We start from the raw sequence: 27430 nt of genomic DNA on the forward strand, positions 1-27430 counted from the left end.
ACACTATACATCTGGTGTGTGGGTGGGATTTACACAGCTCAGTATTCTGACCAGTGATGCATCTACAAGGATTCTATCAAAACTACACCAATCAGGCCAGTAAGTGATACATCGCTGGCATCAGACTTTCTGCCCAGACATCATGCTGCTTTCATATTACATATCAAACACTTGCTGACAGATTCCCTTTAATAGTCTCATACAGTGTCCCGTACTTCAGAACTACAATATTCAGCAGAGTCGGCGAACAATTAGATTCCAATTTTGTCATGACCATATTGAAAAGACACGGTTTTATTTTGGTTTGGAAGACATGAACAAGGAAAAACATCATATAATAAATAGAAAATCATAAATAAACATAAATAAAACAACTGTCACCAAACATTTCGGATAAGAATACACATAATAAGAAAAAGGGAATATTATCCTAGAGGAAGTCACACTACAGCAGCCAGAACAATATTACATAAGGGTTCTCTCTGGAAAATAGGAACAGGAACCAATGTGGCACAGGAATATTTTGTTCTGTGGATGAATTTCAAATACAAACATGCTAAACGTTTTTACTTTGTAAAAATATACCTATTTAATCTATAACTTAATTTTAGATATAATTGTTCTGAATCACTTACCCCTAAAAATGATACTTTCAGAGAATAGAAAGTATTTAAGACCCAGAAGGGAAACCAGGGAATACAATTGTTTAAAGGGAACCTGTCACCAGGTTTTCCCCATATAAAGTATTGCCAGCATCTGTAAGCTCTGTATTACAGTATACTAGAATGCTGTATGTACGGCCCCAATCCGATCTCCAAGGCACAAAAAATAGCTTTTGTTCTACTCACAAACAAGCTCCGGTCCGATGGGAGTCTCTGGTCTTGATCCGACACCTCCTCTCTTCTTAAGATTACCGTCGACCTGCCTTGCTTCGTGTGGATATCATGTCCTACGTCATCCACACAGTGTCCTCCAATCTCGCTCCTGCGCAGGCAAACTTCTCTCTGGCCTGCTGAGTGCAGACCAAAGCACAGCAATGTACCTGCGCCGGTAAAGGCTAGAGAGCGCCGATGACCTGTAGGTAAAGCAGGCGCATGTGCACTACAATACAGTGCAGAGAGAAGTGTGCCTGCGCAGAATGGGACTGTGTGGATGACGTAGGATGCGTTATCCACCCGAAGTAGGGCAGGAGGAAGGCGATCGTAAGAAGAGAGGAGGCGCCAGATCAAGACCAGAGACGCCCAGACCACAGTTTATGTGAGTATAATAAAACATCTTTTTGTGCCTTGCAGAGTGGATTGGAGACACATATACAGCATTTTAGTATGCTGTAATAGAGGGCTGAAAGAGGCTGGCTGTACTTTATATGGGGAAAACCTGGTGATAGGTTCTCTTTAAGTAAGGTATCCAGTGCGCCAACCCAGCAAAGCTTTATTCTTTAAAAAAAAAAGAAAAACGTAACTCCTAACCATTAACGATGCATTGGTAGTACAGTAAAAGCTCACAGACGCAAAAAGAGGCTTCAGCAGGTAACCATCTCTGCTTTTTTCTCTGTGATTTTTTTTTTTTTTATTGGTAGTACAGTACTTGAAGCCAAATAAACAAGGCTTTATTCTTTATTATTTTAAACTTGAATCTTAATCAGAAAATTATGCATTGTAAGTACAGTACTTCAATTCAAATATTCGGGTACATGAATGAGGGATTAATGTGTATGAAGGACCTGATGTCTTATAAAATTTGATCTGTACTTAAAACATTTCCCACATTCTGAACAGGAAAATGGCTTCTCCCCTGTGTGAAGTCTCCCGTGCTCAATGAGGCCGGATTTGTGAGCAAAACTTTTTCCACACACCAAACAAGGAAATGGCCTCTCCCCTGTATGAATTTTCCAGTGTTTTGCAAGATTTGATTTCTTAGTAAAAGATTTCCCACACTCCAAGCATGAATATGGTTTCTCCCCTGTGTGAATTCTCCCATGTTCGACAAGGCCCGATTTCTGTGTGAAGGACTTTCCACATTCCAAACACGGAAATGGTCTCTCTCCTGTGTGAATTCTCTGATGTTTAACGAGAACTGATTTCTTAGTAAAACATTTTCCACATTCTGAACAAGAAAATGGCTTCTCCCCAGTGTGAATTCTTTGGTGCTTAATAAGATCTGATTTTTGAGTAAAGCATTTCCCGCATTCTGAACATGGATATGGCCTCTCATCTCTGTGAATTTTTTCGTGTCTTTCAAGATTTGCTTTATGTGCAAACCACTTCCCACACTCAGAACATTGATGCTGATGCACAGTTAGGTGTGTTCTCGGATTCTTAAGATATTTATTCTGTGTAGAACCTTTCCCAAGTTCTGAACAAGGACATGGTTTTTCTCCTCTGTAAGATTTCCAAGTCAACGATTGGCCACAGCGGACACATGGAAAAAGGTCTGCTTTCTGCAAAAACTCTTTCTCACATTCAGGAAATATAAAAAGGTTATCCCTGCTATGACTTGACCTTTGTGTGTCCATCTGTGACTGATCAGGGGAAGGGTAGTCATGATCAGAGGGATCAGATGATATATCTTTACTGTAATTGAGTGTATGTGTATTAGGTGTCTCTGAGTTTTCTGCTGAAGAATCTAGCGTGGCATCATTATCTTCTTCAGAAACTGGATGTAAGAAGACATATTCCTCTGAACTCTTGGTCCGGTCATCTTCAAGAAATAAAAAGAGATTTTATGGACAGAATTTTGAACAAAACAATAAAAATGCCAACAACCAAATTACCATAATAAAGCACATGTTCAGAAGGAAGTTGCTAAAACTGTCCTTTCATTGGCACATCTCCCTGTATAGTATGCGTGTATAAGACAAGTGGTTAAATTCATTCATCTAAACTTAACGTCACAGCTTTATCGGTAAGTGCCCTGCTAAGGTGACTTAACAAAGTCAGCATAGGAATCTTCTGCATTTAGCAATTATTATTTACCTGGATTGATATCTGTAGGAATTTCTTCCTCCTTACACAGGTGATTATCATACATTTCATCTTCCTCTGCAACAACTTCAACTTTAAGATCAATGAGATCTTCATCCTTATTCAACATGAGGAATAAATACCAGACAAATCAGCAGACAGTTATAGAAGTCTAGTAGAACTTTTTCAACTACTTGCGGACCGCCCATATACTTTATAAGTCCGGGAGGTCTGCGTTCTATTCTGCAGTGACCTTCTGAAACGTCACTGCATAGTAGATAATGGAGAAATTAAAACACTACTTTACAGTATAGGGGCAGACATACTACTTTAAATAGAGCCAATGCGTGTGAGACAAGTGAGAGATCATAAAATCTGTTCTTTACATGGTAATCTTGTCCAAAGCAATTCCCTGGCAGCCTCAAAACAAAGGTGCAGTGCAGAGCTTCGCAAAATAATGAAAATAAATACGTCTGCTCTATAGTGGCCTTACCGGGTAAGTAATCATACACATACAAGTAGTTTTGAATATTTTAGTAACTCAGAAAAACACCCTAAGACCCAATTAAGACAACAAATTGTGCATTCCTAATGTCTTCTACACACAATTCTGCCCACCTCCTTCATTTAAATGTATTGAATCAAACCGAAGAGGTCCACATAGGTTTCCTACAGACCAGAGAGAGTAGAATTGCACGTTCCATTCACCTGATGATCCTCTATGACACTGTGATCTTCTTCTGGACAATCCTGACAATACAGAGGACTAGGACATCGCTCTGATGGATTTCTCTTTGTAAATCCTTCTGCAGGAAACATACACAGATCAAATTACGGATGTATACAGGTGACCCTGAAAACTGCTCTCTTTTAAAATCAAACTTCCTGTTACCAAGTGATATAAGGGGTTGGTGGTCCTCCATCAAGACATCCTTGTATAGATCCTTATGTTCTTCTACATACTCCCACTCCTCCATGGAGAAATGGACGGTGACTTCCTCACTCCTTATAGGAACCTGAGACACAATGATACAGTCATCATCCAGATACATCATCCCTTGTGTTACTGTATAATGGTATTCCCAGCAGCGCTCACCTCTCCAGTCAGCAACTCAATCATCTTGTTGGTGAGGTCCAGGATCTTCTGATCATTTTTATTCTTACATATTAGTGAGTGTAGTGAATTTTGGGTCCTGCTCCATTCTGACTGTAAAGGGCAGCTGGCGGGGCTCATACACTGACCATCTGTCTTTTTAACTACTATGCAATCCTATGCAAGGAAAAGTAAGGATAAAGATCACCATATACAGGGGTGAAATAAGTATTGAACGTGTCACCAATTTTCTAAATAAATATATTTCTAGGTGATATTAACATGAAATTCCCGCCAGATGTCGGTAACAACCCATCCAATCCACACAGGCAAAGATATCAAACCACAGATATCCATAAATTAAGTTAGGAGTAATAATAGGAAATGATACAGCAAAAAAATATTGAACACATAAAGAAAGAGGTGTAAAAAGCCATGGAAAGTCATGACACCATCTGAAATCGATCAGTAATTAGAAAGCAATCCTGCCACTAAGTTAAAAATAATATCAGCTGGTTCAACTAACGGCCTATAAAAAGGTGTCTCATTACCAAGGTGCCACAAAGAAACATCTCATGATGGGTAAAACCAGTAAGCAGTCTCAAGACCTTTGCAACCTTATTGTTACAAAACATACTGATGCCATTGGTTACAAAAGAATTTCTAAACTACTGAAGGTTCCAGTGAGCACAGTTGAGGCCATAATTCGGAATAGGAAAGAACATAATTTCACCATAAAAAGGCCAAGACCAGATGTCAGATAGAGAAGTGAAAAACAATTATCAGAAGAGTTGTCCAAGAGCCAAGGGCAACCTGTGGCAAGCTATAGAAAGAACTGGAATTAGCAGGTACAATTGTTTAAAAGATAACAATAAGTAAAGCACTCAACCTCCATGGCCTGTATGCACGCTCATCACACAGGACTCTATGGCTGAAAAAAAAATAATGTCCAAGCGCGTTTACAGTTTGATCAACAACATTTAGATAAGCCTGTGAAATATTGGGAGAATACAGTCAGAACAGATGAGACCAAAATTGAACTCTTTAGATGCCATAATACACAACATGCTTGGAGGCCAAAAAGCACTGGATATCACGCTCCAAAATACTATACCAACAGTGAATTTTTAGTTGGAAACATCATGGCGGATCCCTACTCCGTGGTGTCACTTATTCGTCACGTGCCTGCTCTCACACGTGACTTGGGGTTGTGCCTACAAGGGTTAATCTATCTCCCCACTCTCAGTCCAGCATTCAACCTCTGTCCTATGCTGTAATAGGAGCATAAATCACACACCGACCCAGGCCACACACCCGCTCATACGCGCTGCCACCACTCATCGAATACATGGGCGATGAGTCCCAGAAATAATAATAATAATAATAATAAAAATATGTCTATCACTCATAAGGCTCACCCACTTTAGGCTATGGATTCTTTTAGAACATTCAAGGTTCAACTTGTTAAAGTTTTATACTTTAATAACAAAAGGGTCAGTGCTTACAATAAGAAAAGGTATAAAAATATGATAATAAAAAGACATACAACTTATGCAAAACAGATAATTTCTGTAAGTTTTCTCCTGTTTATTTGGATACTAACTGGTAGTTGCTTCTGCTCCCTGAGGGTAGGACGAATGTAGATACTAGATTGGATCACACTAGCTTCTCAGGCTGCCCCCATCATGTGAACACAATTCTCTGTCTGCAGCCTAAATTTATAACTTCGGTCTGGAGGTTAGGTTTCTAGACCGGCCCCTCAGGTCAATATCATAACTGCTGCCTGTTTAATTGGGCCACGGCCGCGCCCCCAATGAATATATTATTTTCTCTTGCGATACGTGTGAAACGATTCTCAGGAATAGATCCCCTCAAGCCACAATTAGCATCTCCCCTCCAAGACCTAGAAGGTGCCAAATGTTCCCTTTCTTCTTTGCCCTAGCTAGACCTCCTGGTGAGATAGGGAGACACAATATCTACTATTCCCAAGGAAGTACCTGTTAACACCTAGGTGCGACTTGCCTTCAGGACAGATGTTACATTATCACTAGTCACACATATAACCCTAGACATATGTCACTACACACATATAGATATATATATACACATATTTCACCACACCTCCCTCCTTATGAACGTGCATGGGGGTTGACTTACAGGTCAGCTCCTGAGCATGTATCTGGTTCTGCCCCGTCTTGTCGAGACAGGCCATCAGCATTGCCATGATCAGCTCCCTTCTTGTGCTGAATTGTGAAATCATATTGCTGAAGTATCAAACTCCATCTAAGCAATTTCCCATTGTCCCCAACTACTCTGTTGAGCCAACTCAATGGGTTATGATCTGTGATCACGGTGAAGTTGCGCCCATAGAGGTATGGTTGCAGCTTCTGCAGAGCCCACACAATTGCCAAACATTCCTTTTCAATGGTGGCATAAGCCACTTCTCTGGGCAGGAGTTTCCTGCTTAGGTACAGAATTGGGTGTTCCTCTCCTTGTTGGTTCACCTGGCTGAGAACTACACCTAGCCCATAGGTGCTGGCATCTGTCTGCACTACAATAGACTCTAATGGTATACACTCCCTCTGCTTGCTGTCTCCTGCAATACATTCAAATGGTGCAACTTCCTACCTCTGATAGCTGTCTCATCTCCTGCAATAGACTCTAATGGTATACACTCCCTCTGCTTGCTGTCTCCTGCAATACATTCACATGGTGCAACTTCCTACCTCTGATAGCTGTCTCATCTGCTGCAATAGACTCTAATGGTATACACTCCCTCTGCTTGCTGTCTCCTGTCTGTCATCTGCCACTCTAGCATCTAGCAACATATTTTAATGTGCCTGCATAATGATTGGTATAATTCATCTGTAACATTGTACGTTTTACTCACTGTTTGATGTATACCCATGACTGTGGTCACTCTAGATATTATCTTGGTTAAGGTGTTATAGCATATAGATGTTGCCAGCCACAATGTGTTTGATCATTTAATCACCCCCTGGTGTGTTGGCCCCAGCTGCCAAATTATCCCCACCCTGGTCCCACAATCCATCTCTTCTGACCCAGCAGTCTGGACTATGAATTTAGAAACATCCTTGGGGTGCACGCAAGTGGGGGTGCACGCAAGCGTCCCAGAAGCAAAGCATCACGAAGATAAGCGTCGTGATACAGCAGTTATTCCATGGCAGTTAGTCAGGGCAGGAGTCAGGTAACCCACTCTGTTCTCCCTTTTATCCATGTGCTTTATTCCTATCCTCCTATGCTCCCTTGCAATCCACATTCACCGCCAATCCCCCCTCCATCACGACTCATATACATCAGCTCCTCTCTCCTTCCCTCTCCCATGTTCAGCTCTCTGTTATGATCTGGTGGCCTAAGAGCAGCATGAAACGTACTCTGGAGAAGGTGGTACCTGTACTGACCGCAGACCCTGAATTTAACACCGCAACTAGAAGTAGCCGTGGAATGTACCTATCACTCCCTAGACATCTCGACACAGCCGGAGGACTAATTACCCCTAGAGATAGAAAAGGGAAAACTATCTTGCCTCAGAGAAAATTCCCAAAGGATAGACAGCCCCCCACAAATATTGACTGTGAGAGGAGAGGGAAAAAACATACACAGACTGAAATCAGAATTTAGCAAAGGAGGCCACTTCTAGCTAAATAGAAAGGATAGGACAGAGTACTATGCGGTCAGTATTAAAACACAAGAAAATATCCACCACAGAAAATACAAAATCTCCACAGCTAACTAAAGATATGGAGGGTATATCTGCATCTCCAGAGATACCAGCTTGGCTAAACAAATCCTTATACAGACCAAGCTGGACAAGACAAAAACATGGAAAAGAACTGAACAATAAGGCCACAGCTGTTGTGAACTATACTTCTTGGCTCCCTCTTGTGGTCACTAGTGATTTGGCACTTGGATTGTCTTTTACCAGGTTGGTACTCACCTGCTTCGTTAGGCCTGGGGTGTTGCTATTTAAACTTCCTGGATTCTCAGTCCAGTGCCTGGCATCGTTGTAATCAGTTCATTTCTGTTTGCTCCTGTCTTCAGGTCCTGGTTCTTTGCAAGATAAGCTAAGTCCTGCTTTCTTATTTTTTGTTATTTTGCTTTGTTCATATTTTTGTCCAGCTTGTACAAAATGTGATTCCTGATATTGCTGGAAGCTCTAGGGGGCTGATATTCTCCCCCCTCACCGTTAGTCGGTTTGGGGGTTCTTGGATATTCTGCGTGGATATTTTGCAGGGTTTTTTGCTGACCATATAAGTCATCTTACTATTTTCTGCTATTAGTCAGTGGGCCTCTCTTTGCTAAAATCTAGTTCATTCTTACGTTTGTCTTTTCTTCTTACCTCACCGTTATTATTTGTTGGGGGCTTGTATTACTTTGGGGTCTTTTCTCTGGAGGCAAGAGAGGTCTTATTTTCCCTGATAGGGTTAGTTAGTTCTCCGGCTGGCGCGAGACGTCTAGGAGCAACGTAGGCACGTTCCCCGGCTACTGTTAGTGTTTGTGCTAGGATCAGGTATATGGTCAGCCTAGTTACCACGTCCCTATGAGCTGGTATTTATGTTTGCAGACTTTGCTGTAATCTCTGAGATCCTTGCCATTGGGATCATAACAGTATGCCAGGCCCATGAATAGTTAATGCATTGCAGAAGTGGGATTAAAAGAAAAGGAGTTCTGAGGTTTTTTTTTCTCCTCTTTCTTCCTTCCCCTTTTTCTCAGAGTGGCTGTAAGCTTTGCTGCAGACATGAATGTTCAGACCTTGATTACTAGTGTGGATCAGCTTGCTGCACGAGTGCAGAGCATTCAGGATTTTGTTGTTAGCAGTCCTAGGTCTGAGCCTAAGATACCTATTCCTGAGCTGTTCTCTCTAGATCGATTTAAATTTAGGAATTTTAGGAATAATTGTAAATTGTTTCTATCTTTGAAACCTCGTTCGTCTGGAGATTCAGCTCAGCAAGTTAAAATTGTTATCTCCTTTTTGCGTGGCGACCCTCAGGATTGAGCTTTCTCGTTAGCGCCAGGAGATCCGGCATTGGCGGATGTTGATGCGTTTTTTCTGGCGCTCGGATTGCTTTATGAGGAGCCTAATCTTGAAATTCAGGCAGAAAAAGCTCTTCTGGCTATCTCTCAGGGCCAGGATGAAGCCGAAGTGTATTGCCAAAAATTTCGGAAATGGTCCGTGCTTACTCAATGGAATGAATGTGCTCTGGCCGCAAATTTCAGAAATGGCCTTTCTGAAGCCATTAAGAATGTGATGGTGGGTTTCACAATTCCTACAAGTCTGAATGATTCTATGGCGCTGGCTATTCAGATTGATCGGCGTTTGCGGGAGCGCAAATCCGCTAATCCTCTGGCGGTGTTGTCTGAACAGACACCTGTTTCAATGCAATGTGATAGAAACCCCGATCCAGCAATGCAATGTGATAGAATCCTGACTAGAACCGAACGACAAAATCATAGACGACAGAATGGGCTGTGTTTTTACTGTGGTGATTCTACACATGTTATATCAGCATGCTCTAAACGCCTAACCAAGGTTGTCAGTCCTGTCTCCATTGGTAATTTGCAGCCTAAATTTATTTTGTCTGTGACTTTAATTTGTTCATTGTCTTCCTACCCTGTTATGGCGTTTGTGGATTCAGGTGCTGCCCTGAGTCTTATGGACTTGTCGTTTGCCAAGCGCTGCGGTTTTGTCCTGGAGCCTTTAAAAATTCCTATTCCTCTCAGAGGAATTGATGCTACGCCACTGGCGGAAAATAAACCGCAGTTTTGGACACAAGTGACCATGTGCATGACTCCTGAACATCGGGAGGTGATTCGTTTTCTTGTTCTGCATAAAATGAATGATTTGGTCGTGTTAGGTCTGCCATGGTTACAGACCCATAATCCTGTTTTGGATTGGAAGGCTATGTCTGTGTCGAGTTGGGGTTGTCAGGGAATTCATTGCGATTCTCCGCCGGTGTCTATTGCTACTTCTACTCCTTCAGAGGTTCCTGAGTATTTGTGTGACTATCAGGATGTATTCAGTGAGTCCAGGTCCAGTGATCTTCCTCCTCATAGGGACTGTGACTGCGCTATAGATTTGATTCCTGGCAGTAAATTTCCTAAGGGACGATTATTTAATTTGTCTGTACCCGAGCGTGCCGCGATGCGTTCTTATGTCAAGGAGTCTTTGGAGAAGGGGCATATTCGTCCATCCTCTTCCCCTCTTGGTGCGGGATTCTTTTTTGTGGCCAAGAAGGACGGGTCTTTGAGACCTTGTATAGACTATCGGCTTCTGAATAAAATCACTGTTAAGTTTCAGTATCCTTTGCCACTATTGTCAGACTTGTTTGCTCGGATTAAGGGTGCCAAGTGGTTCACCAAGATAGATCTTCGTGGTGCGTACAACCTTGTGCGCATTAGGCAGGGAGATGAATGGAAAACTGCATTCAATACGCCCGAAGGTCATTTTGAATACTTGGTGATGCCCTTTGGGCTCTCTAATGCTCCTTCAGTGTTTCAGTCCTTTATGCATGATATCTTCCGGAAGTATCTGGATAAATTTATGACTGTTTATCTGGATGATATTCTGGTTTTCTCGGATGATTAGGATTCTCATGTAAAGCAGGTCAGGATGGTGTTTCAGGTTTTGCGTGATAATGCTTTGTTTGTGAAGGGCTCAAAGTGTCTCTTTGGAGTGCAGAAGGTTTCCTTTTTGGGTTTTATTTTCTCCCCTTCTGCTGTGGAGATGGACCCAGTCAAGGTCCGAGCTATTCATGATTGGACTCAGCCCACGTCTGTTAAGAGTCTTCAGAAGTTCTTGGGGTTTGCTAATTTCTACCGTCGCTTTATCGCTAATTTTTCTAGCGTTGTTAAACCTTTGACGGATATGACCAAGAAAGGTTCTGATGTGGCTAATTGGGCCCCTGCAGCCGTGGAGGCCTTCCAGGAGCTGAAGCGCCGGTTTACTTCGGCGCCTGTTTTGTGCCAGCCTGATGTCTCACTTCCCTTTCAGGTTGAAGTGGATGCTTCCGAGATCGGTGCTGGGGCTGTTTTGTCGCAGAGAGGCTCTGGTTGCTCTGTGATGAGACCATGTGCTTTTTTCTCTAGGAAGTTTTCGCCTGCTGAGTGGAACTATGATGTTGGTAATCGGGAGTTGTTGGCCATGAAGTGGGCATTTGAGGAGTGGCGTCATTGGCTCGAAGGTGCTAAGCATCGTGTGGTGGTCTTGACTGATCACAAAAATCTGATGTATCTCGAGTCTGCTAAGGCTACGTTCACATTAGCGTTAAGCTAATGTGCGTCGGGTTTGCGTCGGCGACGCAGCGGCGACGCATGCGTCATGCGCCCCCTATACTTAACATGGGGGACGCATGCGGTTTTTTTTGTTGCGTTGTGCCACACATGCGTCTTTTTTGCCGCAAGCGTCGGACCAAGAAAACGCAACAAGTTGCATTTTTCTTGCGTCCGATTTTCGGCAAAAACCGACGCATGCGTCGCAAAACGCAGCGTTTTTGCGTGCGTTTTGCCGCGTTTTTGCGTGCGTTGTGCGTTGCGTCGCCGACGCAGCGGCGCACAACGCTAGTGTGAACGTAGCCTAAGCGCCTGAATCCTAGACAGGCTCGTTGGTCATTGTTTTTCTCTCGTTTTGACTTTGTGGTCTCGTACCTGCCTGGTTCGAAGAATGTTAAGGCTGATGCTCTTTCTAGGAGCTTTGTGCCTGACTCTCCTGGAGTCTCGGAGCCAGCTGGTATTCTTAAAGAGGGAGTAATCGTGTCGGCCATATCTCCTGAGATTTCAGGCTGGTAGACCTGACTCTTGTCCACCCGACAGACTGTTTGTTCCTGATAAATGGACTAGCAAAGTCATTTCCGAGGTTCATTCCTCGGTGTTGGCAGGGCATCCGGGAATTTTTGGTACCCGAGATTTGGTGGCTAGGTCCTTTTGGTGGCCTTCCTTGTCACGGGATGTGCGGTCATTTGTGCAGTCCTGTGGGACTTGTGCTCGGGCTAAGCCTTGTTGTTCTCGTGCTAGCGGGTTGCTTCTGCCCTTGCCCGTCCCGAAGAGGCCTTGGACACACATTTCCATGGATTTCATTTCTGATCTTCCGGTGTCTCAAGGAATGTCTGTCATCTGGGTGGTGTGTGATCGTTTTTCCAAGATGGTCCATTTGGTACCCTTGCCTAAGTTGCCTTCCTCTTCCGATCTGGTTCCTTTGTTTTTTCAGAATGTGGTTCATTTACACGGCATTCCGGAGAATATCGTGTCCGACAGAGGATCCCAGTTTGTGTCCAGATTCTGGCGATCTTTTTGTGCTAAAATGGGCATTGATTTGTCGTTTTCATCTGCCTTCCATCCTCAGACTAATGGTCAAACGGAGCGAACTAATCAGACACTGGAGGCTTATTTGAGATGTTTTGTTTCTGCGGACCAGGATGATTGGGTGACCTTCTTGCCATTGGCGGAGTTTGCCCTTAATAATCGGGCTAGTTCCGCTACTTTGGTTTCGCCATTCTTCTGCAACTCTGGTTTTCATCCTCGTTTCTCCTCGGGTCATGTTGAGTCTTCTGACTGTCCTGGGGTGGATTCCGTGGTGGATAGGTTGCAGCGGATTTGGAATCATGTGGTGGACAACTTGAAGTTGTCACAGGAGAAGGCTCAGCGTTTTGCCAACCGCCGCCGCGGTGTGGGCCCCCGACTTCGTGTTGGGGATTTGGTTTGGTTGTCTTCTCGGTATGTCCCTCTGAAGGTTTCCTCTCCTAAGTTTAAGCCTCGCTTTATTGGTCCTTATAAAATTTTGGAAGTTCTTAACCCGGTTTCTTTTCGTTTGGATCTTCCGGTGTCGTTTGCCATTCACAACGTGTTCCATAGGTCTTTGTTGCGGCGGTACGTTGTGCCTGTGGTTCCTGCTGTTGAGCCTCCTGCTCCGGTGTTGGTTGAGGGCGAGTTGGAGTACGTGGTAGAGAAGATCTTGGATTCTCGTCTCTCTAGACGGAGGCTTCAGTATTTGGTCAAATGGAAGGGCTATGGTCAGGAGGATAATTCCTGGGTGGCCGCCTCTGATGTTCATGCGGCCGATTTGGTTCGTGCCTTCCACGCTGCTCATCCTGGTCGCCCTGGTGGTCTTGGTGAGGGTTCGGTGACCCCTCCTTAAAGGGGGGGTACTGTTGTGAACTATACTTCTTGGCTCCCTCTTGTGGTCACTAGTGATTTGGCACTTGGATTGTCTTTTACCAGGTTGGTACTCACCTGCTTCGTTAGGCCTGGGGTGTTGCTATTTAAACTTCCTGGATTCTCAGTCCAGTGCCTGGCATCGTTGTAATCAGTTCATTTCTGTTTGCTCCTGTCTTCAGGTCCTGGTTCTTTGCAAGATAAGCTAAGTCCTGCTTTCTTATTTTTGTTTATTTGTATTGTTCATATTTTTGTCCAGCTTGTACAAAATGTGATTCCTGATATCGCTGGAAGCTCTAGGGGGCTGATATTCTCCCCCCTCACCGTTAGTCGGTTCGGGGGTTATTGGATATTCAGCGTGGATATTTTGCAGGGTTTTTTGCTGACCATACAAGTCATCTTACTATCTTCTGCTATTAGTCAGTGGGCCTCTCTTTGCTAAAATCTAGTTCATTCTTACGTTTGTCTTTTCTTCTTACCTCACCGTTATTATTTGTTGGGGGCTTGTACTATAACTTTGGGGTCTTTCTTCTTGAGGCAAGAGAGGTCTTATTTTCCCTGATAGGGTTAGTTAGTTCTCCGGCTGGCGCGAGACGTCTAGGATCAACGTAGGCACGTTCCCCGGCTACTGTTAGTGTTTGTGCTAGGATCAGGTATATGGTCAGCCTAGTTACCACGTCCCTATGAGCTGGTATTTATGTTTGCAGACTTTGCTGTAATCTCTGAGATCCTTGCCATTGGGATCATAACACACAGCATGTGGACAGCAAAAATCAAGGCCAGAACTTATCTTTGTTGAAATGAACAGCAAAGCAGGAGAGAGCAGGCAGGGATGTGAATCCTCCAGGAACAATGGACAACTGGCACTGACTAAAGGGTCAAGCAAGGCTAAATAGCCCAGTCAGGATTGCAAAAACTTGACACACCTGATGAATGCTGCGATCCAGAGACAGCAGCACTACCACTTATAACCACCGGAGGGAGCCCAAGAGCAGAATTCACAACAGTACCCCCCCCTTGAGGAGGGGTCACCGAACCCTTACCAGAGCCCCCAGGCCGATCCGGACGAGCCAAATGAAAGGCACGAACCAAATCCTCAGCATGAACATCGGAGGCAACAACCCAAGAATTATCCTCCTGGCCATAACTCTTCCATTTGACAAGATACTGAAGCTTCCGCCTCGAAAAATGAGAATCCAAAATCTTATCAACCACATACTCCAACTCCCCATCAATCAACACCGGGGCAGGAGGATCAACAGAGGGAACAACGGGCACCACGTATTTCCGCAACAAAGATCTATGAAAAACATTATGGATGGAAAAAGAGACTGGAAGGGCCAAACGAAAAGACACTGGATTGATAATCTCAGAAATCCTATAAGGGCCAATAAACCGAGGCTTAAACTTAGGGGAAGAAACCTTCATAGGAACATGACGGGAAGACAACCAGACCAAATCCCCAACCCGAAGCCAGGAACCAACACACCAACGACGGTTAGCAAAACGCTGAGCCCCCTCCTGAGACAACACCAAATTGTCAACAACATGAGCCCAAATTTGCTGCAACCTGTCAACCACAGAGTCCACCCCAGGACAATCAGAAGGCTCAACCTGCCCTGAAGAAAAACGAGGATGAAAACCAGAGTTACAAAAGAAGGGTGAAACCAAGGTAGCAGAACTAGCCCGATTATTAAGGGCAAACTCGAAAGCCACCCAATCATCCTGATCAGCAGACAAAAAGCATCTCAAATAAGTTTCCAAAGTCTGATTAGTTCGCTCGGTTTGGCCATTTGTCTGAGGATGAAACGCGGAAGAAAAAGACAAATCAATGCCCAGCCTAGCACAAAAGGCCCGCCAAAACCTAGAAACAAACTGGGAACCTCTATCGGACACAATATTCTCCGGAATGCCATGCAAACGAACCACATGCTGAAAAAACAACGGAACCAAATCAGAAGAGGAAGGCAACTTAGGCAAAGGTACCACATGAACCATCTTAGAAAACCGGTCACAAACTACCCAGATAACCGACATCCTCTGGGAAACCGGAAGATCCGAAATAAAATCCATAGAAATATGCGTCCAAGGCCTCTCAGGGACCGGCAAAGGCAAAAGCAACCCACTAGCGCGGGAACAGCAAGGCTTGGCCCGCGCACAAGTCCCACAGGACTGCACAAAAGAACGCACATCCCCTGACAAAGAAGGCCACCAAAAGGACCTACCAACCAAATCTCTGGTACCAAAAATCCCAGGATGACCAGCCAACACAGAACAATGAACCGCCGAAATCACTTTACTAGTCCATCTGTCAGGAACAAACAGTTTCCCCACTGGACAGCGGTCAGGTTTATCAGCCTGAAATTCCTGAAGAAGCCGTCGTAAATCAGGGGAGATGGCAGAAAGAATCACCCCTTCCTTCAGAATGCCGACCGGCTCAAGGACCCCAGGAGAATCAGGCAAAAAGCTCCTAGAGAGGGCATCAGCCTTAACATTCTTAGAACCCGGAAGATACAAGACCACAAAATCAAAACGGGAGAAAAACAGGGACCATCGGGCCTGTCTAGGATTCAGCCGTTTAGCAGACTCGAGGTAAATCAGATTCTTATGATCGGTCAAGACCACAATACGGTGCTTGGCCCCCTCAAGCCAATGTCACCACTCCTCAAATGCCCACTTCATAGCCAACAACTCACGATTGCCGACATCATAATTGCGTTCCGCAGGCGAAAACTTTCGAGAAAAGAAGGCACACGGTTTCATCAAGGAACCATCAGAATTCCTCTGAAACAAAACGGCCCCTGCCCCAATCTCAGAAGCGTCAACCTCAACCTGAAAAAGGAAGAGAAGCATCCCGCTGACGCAACACAGGGGCAGAAGTAAATCGGCGTTTAAGCTCCTGAAACGCAGAAACAGCCGCAGAGGGCCAATTCGTCACATCAGCGCCTTTCTTCGTCAAATCGGTCAGGGGTTTAACCACACTGGAGAAGTTGGCAATGAAACGGCGATAAAAATTAGCAAAGCCCAAAAATTTCTGAAGGCTCTTCACGGATGTGGGCTGTATCCAATCATGAATAGCCTGAACCTTAACCGGATCCATTTCTATAGATGAGGGAGAAAAAATGAAGCCCAAAAAAGAAATCTTCTGTACTCCAAAGAGGCACTTAGACCCCTTCACAAACAAGGCATTATCACGAAGGATCTGAAATACCATCCTGACTTGTTTCACATGAGACTCCCAATCATCTGAAAAAATCAAAATATCATCCAAATATACAATCATGAATTTATCAAGATAATTCCGAAATATATCATGCATGAAGGACTGAAACACAGATGGAGCATTAGAGAGTCCGAATGGCATCACAAGGTATTCAAAATGACCTTCGGGCGTATTAAACGCAGTTTTCCATTCGTCACCCTGCTTAATACGAACAAGATTATACAGTATGCCCCTCGAAGGTCAATCTTAGTAAACCAACTAGCCCCCTTAATCCTAGCAAACAGATCAGAAAGCAAAGGCAAAGGGTATTGGAATTTGACCGTGATCTTATTCAAGAGGCGATAATCAATACAGGGTCTCAAGGAGCAATCTTTTTTGGCAACAAAAAAAAAACCTGCTCCCAATGGTGAAGAAGATGGCCGAATATGCCCCTTCTCCAAGGACTCCTTAACATAGCTCCGCATGGCGGTATGTTCTGGCACAGACAGGTTGAAAAGTCGGCCCTTAGGGAACTTACAGCCTGGAATCAAGTCAATAGCACAATCACAGTCCCTATGCGGTGGAAGGGAACTGGACTTGGGCTCATTGAATACATCCTGGAAATCTGACAAAAACTCAGGAATTTCAGAAGAGGGGGAGGAGGCAATTGACATCAAAGGAACGTCACCTTGAACCCCCTGACAACCCCAACTAGTCACAGACATAGATTTCCAATCTAATACCGGATTATGCACCTGTAACCATGGGAAACCCAGCACAATAGCATCATGCAAATTATGCAACACCAGAAAACGACAATCTTCCTGATGGGCTGGCGCCATGCACATGGTCAGCTGTGTCCAAAACTGAGGTTTATTTTTAGCCAACGGTGTAGCATCAATGCCCCTCAAAGGAATAGGACTCTGCAAAGGCTGCAAGGGGAAACCACAACGTCTGGCAAATTCTAAGTCCATTAAGTTTAGAGCGGAGCCTGAATCCACAAATGCCATGACAGAAAATGACGATAATGAGCAGATCAGGGTCACAGATAACAGAAATTTAGGTTGTACAGTACTGATGGTAACAGAACTAGCGATTCTCTTGGTACGCTTAGGGCAATCAGAAATAACATGAGCAGAATCGCCGCAGTAAAAACACAACCTATTCTGACGTCTGAATCCTTGTCGTTCAGCTCTAGACACAATCCTATCACACTGCATAGGCTCAGGACTCCGCTCGGAAGACAATGCCATAGTGTGCACAACTCTGCGCTCGCGCAAGCGCCGATCAATCTGAATGGCCAAAGACATAGAATCACTCAGACCAGCAGGCGTGGGGAACCCAACCATAACATCTTTAACGGATTCAGAAAGACCCTTTCTGAAAATTGCCGCCAAGGCATCCTCATTCCATTTAGTCAGTACAGACCATTTTCTAAATTTCTGGCAATATGATTCTGCCGCTTCTTGACCCTGACACAGGGCTAACAAGGTCTTCTCAGCATGATCCACTGAATTAGGTTCATCATACAATAACCCAAGCGCCTGAAAAAAGGTGTCTACATTAAGCAACGCCGGATTCCCAGGTTCCAGGGCAAATGTCCAATCCTGGGGGTCACCACGCAGCAGAGATATAACAATTTTAACCTGCTGGATGGGATCACCAGAGGAACGGGGTTTCAGAGCAAAAAACAGTTCACAGTTATTTTTAAAGCTCAAAAATTTGGACCTGTCCCCAAGAAACAAATCAGGAGTTGGAATTCTAGGCTCTAAAACCGGAGTCTGAACGATATAATCGGAAATACCCTGTACTCTAGCAGCAAGTTGATCCACACGAGAAGCCAATCCCTGAACATCCATACCAGCGCCGAACTCCTGAGCCACCCAGAGGTAAAGAGGAAAAAAAAAAAAAAACACAACAGACTACAGAGAAAAAAAATGGCTCAGCACTTTCCTTCTCTTCTTCTGAGATGCGGTTAACTCATTGTTGGGCCAGTTGTACTGTTATGATCTGGTGGCCTAAGAGCAGCATGAAACGTACTCTGGAGAAGGTGGTACCTGTACTGACCGCAGACCCTGAACTTAACACCACAACTAGAAGTAGCCGTGGAATGTACCTATCACTCCCTAGACATCTCGACACAGCCGGAGGACTAATTACCCCTAGAGATAGAAAAGGGAAAACTATCTTGCCTCAGAGAAAATTCCCAAAGGATAGACAGCCCCCCACAAATATTGACTGTGAGAGGAGAGGGAAAAAACATACACAGACTGAAATCAGAATTTAGCAAAGGAGGCCACTTCTAGCTAAATAGAAAGGATAGGACAGAGTACTATGCGGTCAGTATTAAAACACAAGAAAATATCCACCACAGAAAATACAAAATCTCCACAGCTAACTAAAGATATGGAGGGTATATCTGCATCTCCAGAGATACCAGATTGGCTAAACAAATCCTTATACAGACCAAGCTGGACAAGACTAAAACATGGAAAAGAACTGAACAATAAGGCCACAGCATGTGGACAGCAAAAATCAAGGCCAGAACTTATCTTTGTTGAAATGAACAGCAAAGCAGGAGAGAGCAGGCAGGGATGTGAATCCTCCAGGAACAATGGACAACTGGCACTGACTAAAGGGTCAAGCAAGGCTGAATAGCCCAGTCAGGATTGCAAAAACTCGACACACCTGATGAATGCTGCGATTCAGAGACAGCAGCACTACCACTTATAACCACCGGAGGGAGCCCAAGAGCAGAATTTACAACAGCTCTCATGCACTTCTCACCTTCCAGAAAAACCTCAGCCCATCTTGCCCAAACACACTGCACAAAAAAACTTCATACACTTCCAAAAACTACTTGCTTTTTATCTTCCTACTCCTACTGATTTCGGGGGACATCTCCCCCAACCCCGGTCCCCCATCCACCAACCGCTACCCTACCTCATATCAAAACCGTACTAACCTTATTAATATTACTTGCACTCCCTCATCTCTCTCTTTAAATTGTGCCCTTTGGAATCCACGGTCTGTATGTAACAAGATTCCTTTCCTGCACAACTACTTTCTGAACAACTCTCTGAATCTGTTGGCCCTCACTGAAACCTGGATCCAGGACTCTGACACTGTTTCCCCTGCTGCCATTTCCCATGGTGGCTTACAATTCTCCCATTCCCCAAGACCCACAAACAGACCTGGTGGTGGAGTCGGCATACTCTTGTCCCCACAATGCACATTCCAGGTTATACCCCCAGTTCATTACTCTCATTCCCTTCTTTTGAGGTCCACACCATCAGGCTCTTTCGTCCCCTCTCCCTTAGAGTAGTGGTCATATACCGGCCCCCAGGCTCACCCACCCACTTCCTGGACCATTTCTCTGCCTGGCTGCCGCACTTCATGTCCTCAGAACTCCCAACCCTTATCCTGGGAGACTTCAACATCCCCATTAACAGCCCCACTTCCACATCTGCATCCCAGCTTCTATCACTAACCACTTCTCTAGGCCTCTCGCAGCTCTCAACCTCTGAAACACACAAAGACGGTAACACCCTGGACCTGGTCTTTGTCCGGCTCTGTTCAATCTCCTACCTAGATAACTCACCGCTTCCCCTCTCTGACCACAACATTCTATCCTTCACACTCACAATTCCTCGCCCACACCAGCACTCTCCTACCTACCACACATTCAGAAATCTACATGCCATTAACCCTCATACACTTTCAGACTCCCTACACTCATAATTGTCCCCAATCTCTTTTTTTTCCTGTCCTCATCTGGCTGTACATCACTACAACAACACTCTTAGAAGCACCCTTGACCAAGTAGCTCCCCTCACCCTCAGAACCTCCAAACACAGAGTAAAACAGCCCTGGCTCACTCTCCACATTCGATCCCATCACAGAAGAAGTCTCCAAGCTCCTCTCTTCTTCTCGTCCGACTACATGCACTACCGACCCCATTCCCTCTCATCTCCTCCAATCTCTCTCTCCAGTCGTCACAACTCACCTAACTACAATCTTTAATCTCTCCCTCTCCTCTGGCATTTTCCCCTCCTCCTTCAAACACTCTATCATTACTCCATTACTAAAAAACTCCACCCTCGACCCATCCTGCACAAAAATTACAGACCGGTCTCCAATCTCCCCTTCATCTCAAAACTCTTGGAGCGCCTGATCTACTTCCGCCTTACCCGTTACCTCTCCACTCATTCCCTCCTAGACCCTTCACAGTCCGGCTTCCGCCCCCTACATTCGACAGAAACTGCACTCATCAAGGTGACCAATGACCTTCTGACAGCAAAATGTAACGGTGACCACTCTCTGCTCATTCTCCTCGACCTTTCTGCAGCTTTCGACACTGTTGACCACCCTCTCCTACTCTCTAGGCTCCAGTCTCTAGGCATTAAGGACACTGCTCTCTCCTGGTTCTCCTCCTACCTTTCTGACCGCTCCTTCAGTGTTCTGTTCTCTGGCTCCACTTCATCTCCTCTTCCTCTCATTGTTCTGGTACCTCAGGGCTCAGTCCTTGGCCCCCTTCTCTTCTCCCTCTACACAGCCCCAATTGGACAGACCATCGGCAGATTTGGCTTTCAGTACCATCTTTATGCTGATGACACACAACTATACACGTCATTCCCTGACCTTACCCCCGCTGTACTACAGAACGCCACTGAGTGTCTGTCTGCAGTCTCCAATATCATGTCCGCTCTCTATCTGAAACTCAACCTCTCCAAAACTGAACTTCTTCTGCTCCCGCCTTCTATTAACCTCCCTAAATCTGACATTTCCCTCTCCGTGGGTGGCACCATAATAACACCCCGGCAGCAGGCACGCTGTCTGGGTGATATGTTTGACTCCGATCTCTCCTTCACCTCCCACATACAATCTCTTGCCCGCTCGTGCCGCTTACACCTAAAGAACATCTCTAGAATCCGTCCTTTTCTCACCATGGAGACAACAAAAACCCTCACTGTCGCCCTAATCCACTCCCGCCTGGACTACTGCAATGCTCTATTAATTGGCCTCCCCCTTACTCGACTTTCCCCTCTCCAGTCTATCCTTAACGCAGCAGCCAGGGTTGTCTATCTAGCTAATCGATACTCAGATGCATCCGCTCTTCGCCAGTCATTACACTGGCTGCCCATTCATTTACAGGATACAATTCAAAGCACTTGTTCTCACCCACAAAGCTCTCCACAGTGCGGCACCCCCTTACATCTCCTCCCTCATTTCTGTCTATCGGCCTAGCCGACCGCTGCGCTCTGCAAATCACTTTCGACTAACCTCTGCACTAATCCGTACCTCCCACTCCCGACTCCAAGACTTCTCCCGTGCTGCGCCAATCCTCTGGAATGCTCTACCCTAAGATATTAGGACCATCCACAACTTGTATAGTTTTAGGCGCTCGCTCAAAACACATTTGTTCAGAGCGGCCTACCACATAAACATAAAATGACTTTGATTAGTTTATGTGTGTGTAGCCCATTCACTATGTCCATCCACCCCCCACCCCCTGAAGATGGCTGGACCATCATTGTAAATACATCATTGTAAATACACACCTGTACTTTGTATCTCCCCCACCTCATTGTAGATTGTAAGCTCTCACAAGCAGGGTCGTCTTATTTTGCTCTATTATTGTATTGTTAACGTTGTTACCTATGGCTGTTGTGTTTGAAACTGTTAAACTGTAAAGCGCTGCGGAATATGTTGGCGCTATATAAAGATTATTATTATTATTATTATGGCTGTTTTTCAGCATAAGGCACTGGCAAATTTCATATAATTCAAGGAAGAATGAATAAACAAATGTATCAAGACATTCTTGAAAAAAAATCTGCTGCCATCTACCAGGATGATGAAGATGAAAAGAGGGTGGACATTTCAGCAAGACAATGATCCCAAACACAGCCAAGGAAACTCTCAATTGGTTTCAGAGAAAGAAAATTAAGCTGCTAGAATGGCCTAGCCAATCACCTGACCTGAATCCAATACAACATTTACGGAAGGAACTAAGGGTACCATCTCACAGTGGCACTTTGGTCGCTACGACGGCACGATCCGTGACGTTCCAGCGATATACATACGATCTCGCTGTGTCTGACACGCTACTGTGATCAGGGACCCCGCTGAGAATCGTACGTCGTAGCAGATCGTTTGAAACTTTCTTTCGTCGCTGGATCACCCGCTGTCATCGCTGGATCGGTGTGTGTGACACCGATCCAGCGATGCGTTCGCTTGTAACCAGGGTAAACATCGGGTTACTAAGCACAGGGCCGCGCTTAGTAACCCGATGTTTACCCTGGTTACCATTGTAAACGTAAAAAAAAAAAAAACACTACATACTTACATTCCGGTGCCTGTCACGTCCCTCACCGGCGGCTTCCCGCACTGACTGTGAGCGCCGGCCGTAAAGTAAAAGCAGAGCACAGCGGTGACGTCACCGCTGTGCTGTGCTTTACGGCCGGCACTGACACAGTCAGTGCGGGAAGCAGACGGCGAGGGACGTGACGGACATCAGAAGGTGAGTATGTAGTGGTTTTTTCTTTTACATTTACAATGGTAACCAGGGTAAACATCGGGTTACTAAGCGCGGCCCTGCGCTTAGTAACCAGATGTTTACCCTGGTTACCCGGGGACTTCGGCATCGTTGGTCGCTGGAGAGCTGTCTGTGTGACAGCTCCCCAGCGACCACACAACGACTTACCAACGATCACGGCCAGGTCGTATCGCTGGTCGTGATCGTTGGTAAATCGTTTAGTGTAACGGTACCCTAAAGCTCAGAGTTCATAAAAGGAGGCCATGGAACTTTAACCCCTTCCCGACCCATGACGCCACGTAGGCGTCATGAAAACCCGTGCCTTCCCGACCCATGACGCCTATGTGGCGTCATGGAATGATCGCGTCCCTGCAGATCGGGTGAAGGGGTTAACTCCGATTTCACCCGATCTGCAGGAACAGGGGGAGTGGTGCTTCAGCCCAGGGGGGGTGGCTTCACCCCCCCGTGGCTACGATCGCTCTGATTGGCTGTTGAAAGTGAAACTGCCAATCAGAGCGATTTGTAATATTTCACCCAAAAAAACGGTGAAATATTACAATCCAGCCATGGCCGATGCTGCAATATCATCGGCCATGGCTGGAAAACCTAATCTGCCCCCACCCCACCCCACCGATCGCCCCCCCAGTGCTCCGTTACGTGGCCGCCCCCCCTAAATCGTCTTGTCCGCTCCTCCGTCCTCCTGTCCGCTCCCCCCGTGCTCCGGTGCCCCCTCCCTGTGCTCCGGTGCCCCCCCCGTGATCCGATCACCCCCCCTACATACTTACCGGGCCTCCCAGTGTCCGTCCGGCTTCTCCATGGGCGCCGCCATCTTCCAATATGGCGGGCGCATGCGCACTGCGCCCGCAGAGTCTGCCTGCTGGCAGATTCGTTCCAGATGTATTTTGATCACTGCGATATAGCCTATCACAGTGATCAAAATGAAAAAAAAGTAAATGACCCCCCTTTATCACCCCCATAGGGACAATAATAAAAATAAATATTTTTTTTTTTTTTTTTTTCTGCTAGGGTTAGGGTTAGAACTAGGGTTAGAATTAGGGTTAGAATTAGGGTTAGAATTAGGGTTAGGGTTAGGGCATGTGCACACAGTGCGGATTTGGCTGCGAATCCGCAGCGGATTGCCGCGGATCCGCAGCGGATTGGCCGCGGATCCGCAGCGGATCCGCAGCGGATTGGCCGCTGCGAATTCGTAGCAGTTTTCCATCAGGTTTACAGTACCATGTACACCTATGGAAAACCAAATCTGCTGTGCCCATGAAAATACCGTGCGGAAACGCTGTGTATTTTCCGCAGCATGTCAATTTTGTGCGGATTCCGCAGCGTTTTACACCTGTTCCTCAATAGGAATCCGCAGGTGAAATCCGCACAAAAAAACACTGGAAATCCGCTGTAAATCCGTAGGTAAAACGCAGTGCCTTTTACCTGCGGTTTTTTCAAAAATGGTGCGGAAAAATCTCACACGAATCCGCAAAGTGGGCACATAGCCTTAGGGTTAGGGTAGGAATTAGAGTTAGGGTACCGTCTCCCGCTCTGACTGTCTGCCGGCCGGAAAGTGAGAGCACAGCACAGCAGTGACGTCACCGCTGCGCTCTGCTCTCACTGTACGGCGGCACTCAGTCAGAGCGGGAAGCAGACGGCAAGGGACCTGAAGGACACCAAAATGTGAGTATGTACGTTTTTTTTTTTTTACGCTGGTAACCACGGTAAACATCGGGTTACTAAGCGCGGCCCTGCGCTTAGTAACCCGATGTTTACCCTGGTTACCCGGGACTTTGGCATCGTTGGTCGCTGGAGAGCGGTCTGTGTGACAGCTCCCCAGTGACCACACAATGACTTTCCAACGATCACGGCCAGGTCGTATCGCTGGTCGTGATCGTTGGTAAATCGTTATGTGAGACGGTACCCTTAGGGTTGGAATTAGGGCTAGGGTTGGAAATAGGGTTAAGATTAGGCTTGTGGTTAGGGTTACGGATAGGGTTAGGGTTGTGTTGGGGTTACAGTTGTGGGTAGGGTTGGGATTAGGGTTAGGATTAGGGTTGGATTTAGGGTTACGGGTGTGTTGGGGTTAGGGTTGTGGATAGGGGTGTGTTGGGGTTAGGGTTGTGATTAGGGTTATGGCTACAGTTGGGATTAGGGTTAGGGGTGTGTTGGGGTTAGTGTTGAAGTTAGAATTGAGGGGTTTCCACTGTTTAGGCACATCAGGGGTCTCCAAACGCAACATGGCGCCACCATTGATTCCAGCCAATCTTGCGTTCAAAAAGTCAAATGGTGCGCCCTCCCTTCCAAGCCCCGACGTGCGCCCAAACAGTGGTTTACCCCCACATATGGGATACCAGCGTACTCAGGACAAACTGGGCAACAACTATTGGGGTCTAATTTCTCCTGTTACCCTTGCAAAAATAAAAAATTACTTGCTAAAACATAATTTTGAGGAAAGAACAATTATTTTTTATTTTCACGGCTCTACGTTATAAACTTATGTGAAACACTTGGGGGTTGAAAGTGCTCACCACACATCTAGATAAGATCCTTTTGGGGTCTAGTTTCCAAAATGGGGTCACTTGTGGGGTGTTTCTACTGTTTAGGCACATCAGGGGCTCTGCAAATGCAACGTGACGCCCGAAGACCATTCCATCAAAGTCTGCATTTCAAATGTCACTACTTCCCTTCCGAGCCCTGACGTGCGCCCAAACAGTGGTTTACCCCCACATATGGGGTACCATCGTACTCACAACAAACTGGGCAACAAATATTGGGGTCCAATTTCTCCTGTTACCCTTGTGAAAATAAACAATTGCTTGCTAAAACATCTTTTTTGAGGAAAGAAAAATTATTTTTTATTTTCACGGCTCTGCGTTGTAAACTTCTGTGAAGCACTTGGGGGTTGAACGTGCTCACCACACATCTAGATAAGTTCCTTGGGGGGTCTAGTTTCCAAAATGGGGTCACTTGTGGGGGGTTTCTACTGTTTAGGCACATCAGGGGCTCTGCAAACATAACATGATTCCCGCAGACCATTCCATCAAAGTCTGCATTCCAAATCGTCACTACTTCCCTTCCGAGCCCCGCCATGTGCCCAAACAGTGGTTTACCCCCATATATGGGGTATCAGCGTACTCAGGAGAAACTGGACAACAACTTTTGGGGTCAAATTTTTCCTGTTACCCTTGGGAAAATTAAAAAATTCTGGGCTAAAAAAATATTTTGAGGAAAGAAAACACATTTTTTATTTTCACGTCTCTGCGTTATAAACTTCTGTGAAGCACTTGGGGGTTCAAAGTGCTCACCACACATCTAGATAAGTTCCCTTGGGGGTCTAGTTTCCAAAGTGGGGTCAATTGTGGGGAGTTCCTACTGTTTAGGCACATCAGGGGCTCTGCAAACGCAACGTGACGCCCGCAGAGCATTAAATTAAAGTCTGCATTTAAAAACGTCACTACTTCCCTTCCGCTCCCCGACGTGTGCCAAAACAGTGGTTTACCCCCACATATGGGGTATCAGCGTACTCAGGAGAAACTGCACAACAACTTTTGGGGTCCAATTTCTCCTGTTACCCTTGGGAAAATAAAAAATTGTGGGTTAAAAAATCATTTTTGAGGAAAGAAAAATATTTTTTTTATTTTCATGGCTCTGCGTTATAAACTTCTGTGAAGCACCTGGGGGTTTTAAGTGCTCACTATACATCTAGATTAGTTCCTTGGGGGGTCTAGTTTCCAAAATGGGGTCACTTGTAGGGGAGCTCCAATGTTTAGGCACACAGGGGCTCTCCGAACGCAACATGGTGTCCACTAACGATTGGAGCTAATTTTCCATTGAAAAAGTCAAATGGCGCTACTTCCCTTCCAAGCCTTGCCGTGCACCCAAACAGTGGTTTACCCCCACATATGAGGTATCGGCGTACTCAGGAGAAATTGCCCAACAAATTTTAGGATCCATTTTATCCTGTTGCCCATGTGAAAATGAAAAAATTGAGGCTAAAAAATTTTTTTTGTGAAAAAAAAGTACTTTTTCATTTTTTACGGATCAATTTGTGAAGCACCTGAGAGTTTAAAGTGCTCACTATGCATCTAGATAAGTTCCTTGGGGGGTCTAGTTTCCAAAATGGGGTCACATGTCGGGGAGCTTCAATGTTTAGGCACACAGGGTATCTCCAAACGCGACATGGTGTCCGCTAACGATGGAGATAATTTTTCATTCAAAAAGTCAAATGGCGCGCCTTCCCTTCCGAGCCTTGCCGTGCACCCAAACAGTGGTTTACCCCCACATATGAGGTATCGGCGTACTCAGGAGAAATTGCCCAACAAATTTTAGGATCCATTTTATCCTGTTGCCCATGTGAAAATGAAAAAATTGAGGCTAAAAAATTTTTTTGTGAAAAAAAAGTACTTTTTCATTTTTACGGATCAATTTGTGAAGCACCTGGGGGATTAAAGTGCTCACTATGCATC

General features: G+C 45.4%; 1 protein-coding gene across 3 annotated transcripts in view; it reads right to left on the reverse strand.

Annotated features, from left to right (window-relative positions):
- Nucleotides 1-273: 273 nt before the first annotated feature.
- Nucleotides 274-27430, reverse strand: part of LOC143765007 (uncharacterized) — a 31649-nt gene continuing 4492 nt past the window's right edge. For all 3 annotated transcript variants that reach the window (XM_077251211.1, XM_077251210.1, XM_077251209.1), the window contains exons 3-7: nt 4060-4233; nt 3856-3979; nt 3672-3769; nt 2976-3081; nt 274-2700 (exon numbers count right to left, since the gene is read on the reverse strand). In XM_077251211.1, the coding sequence (XP_077107326.1) occupies nt 1706-2700; nt 2976-3081; nt 3672-3769; nt 3856-3979; nt 4060-4233 (1497 nt within the window). In that variant the 3' untranslated portion in view covers nt 274-1705. The remainder of the gene's footprint in view (nt 2701-2975; nt 3082-3671; nt 3770-3855; nt 3980-4059; nt 4234-27430) is intronic.

The sequence above is a fragment of the Ranitomeya variabilis genome, chromosome 4, assembly GCF_051348905.1.
Source record: "Ranitomeya variabilis isolate aRanVar5 chromosome 4, aRanVar5.hap1, whole genome shotgun sequence".
In the NCBI taxonomy this organism is placed as follows: Eukaryota; Metazoa; Chordata; class Amphibia; order Anura; family Dendrobatidae; genus Ranitomeya; species Ranitomeya variabilis.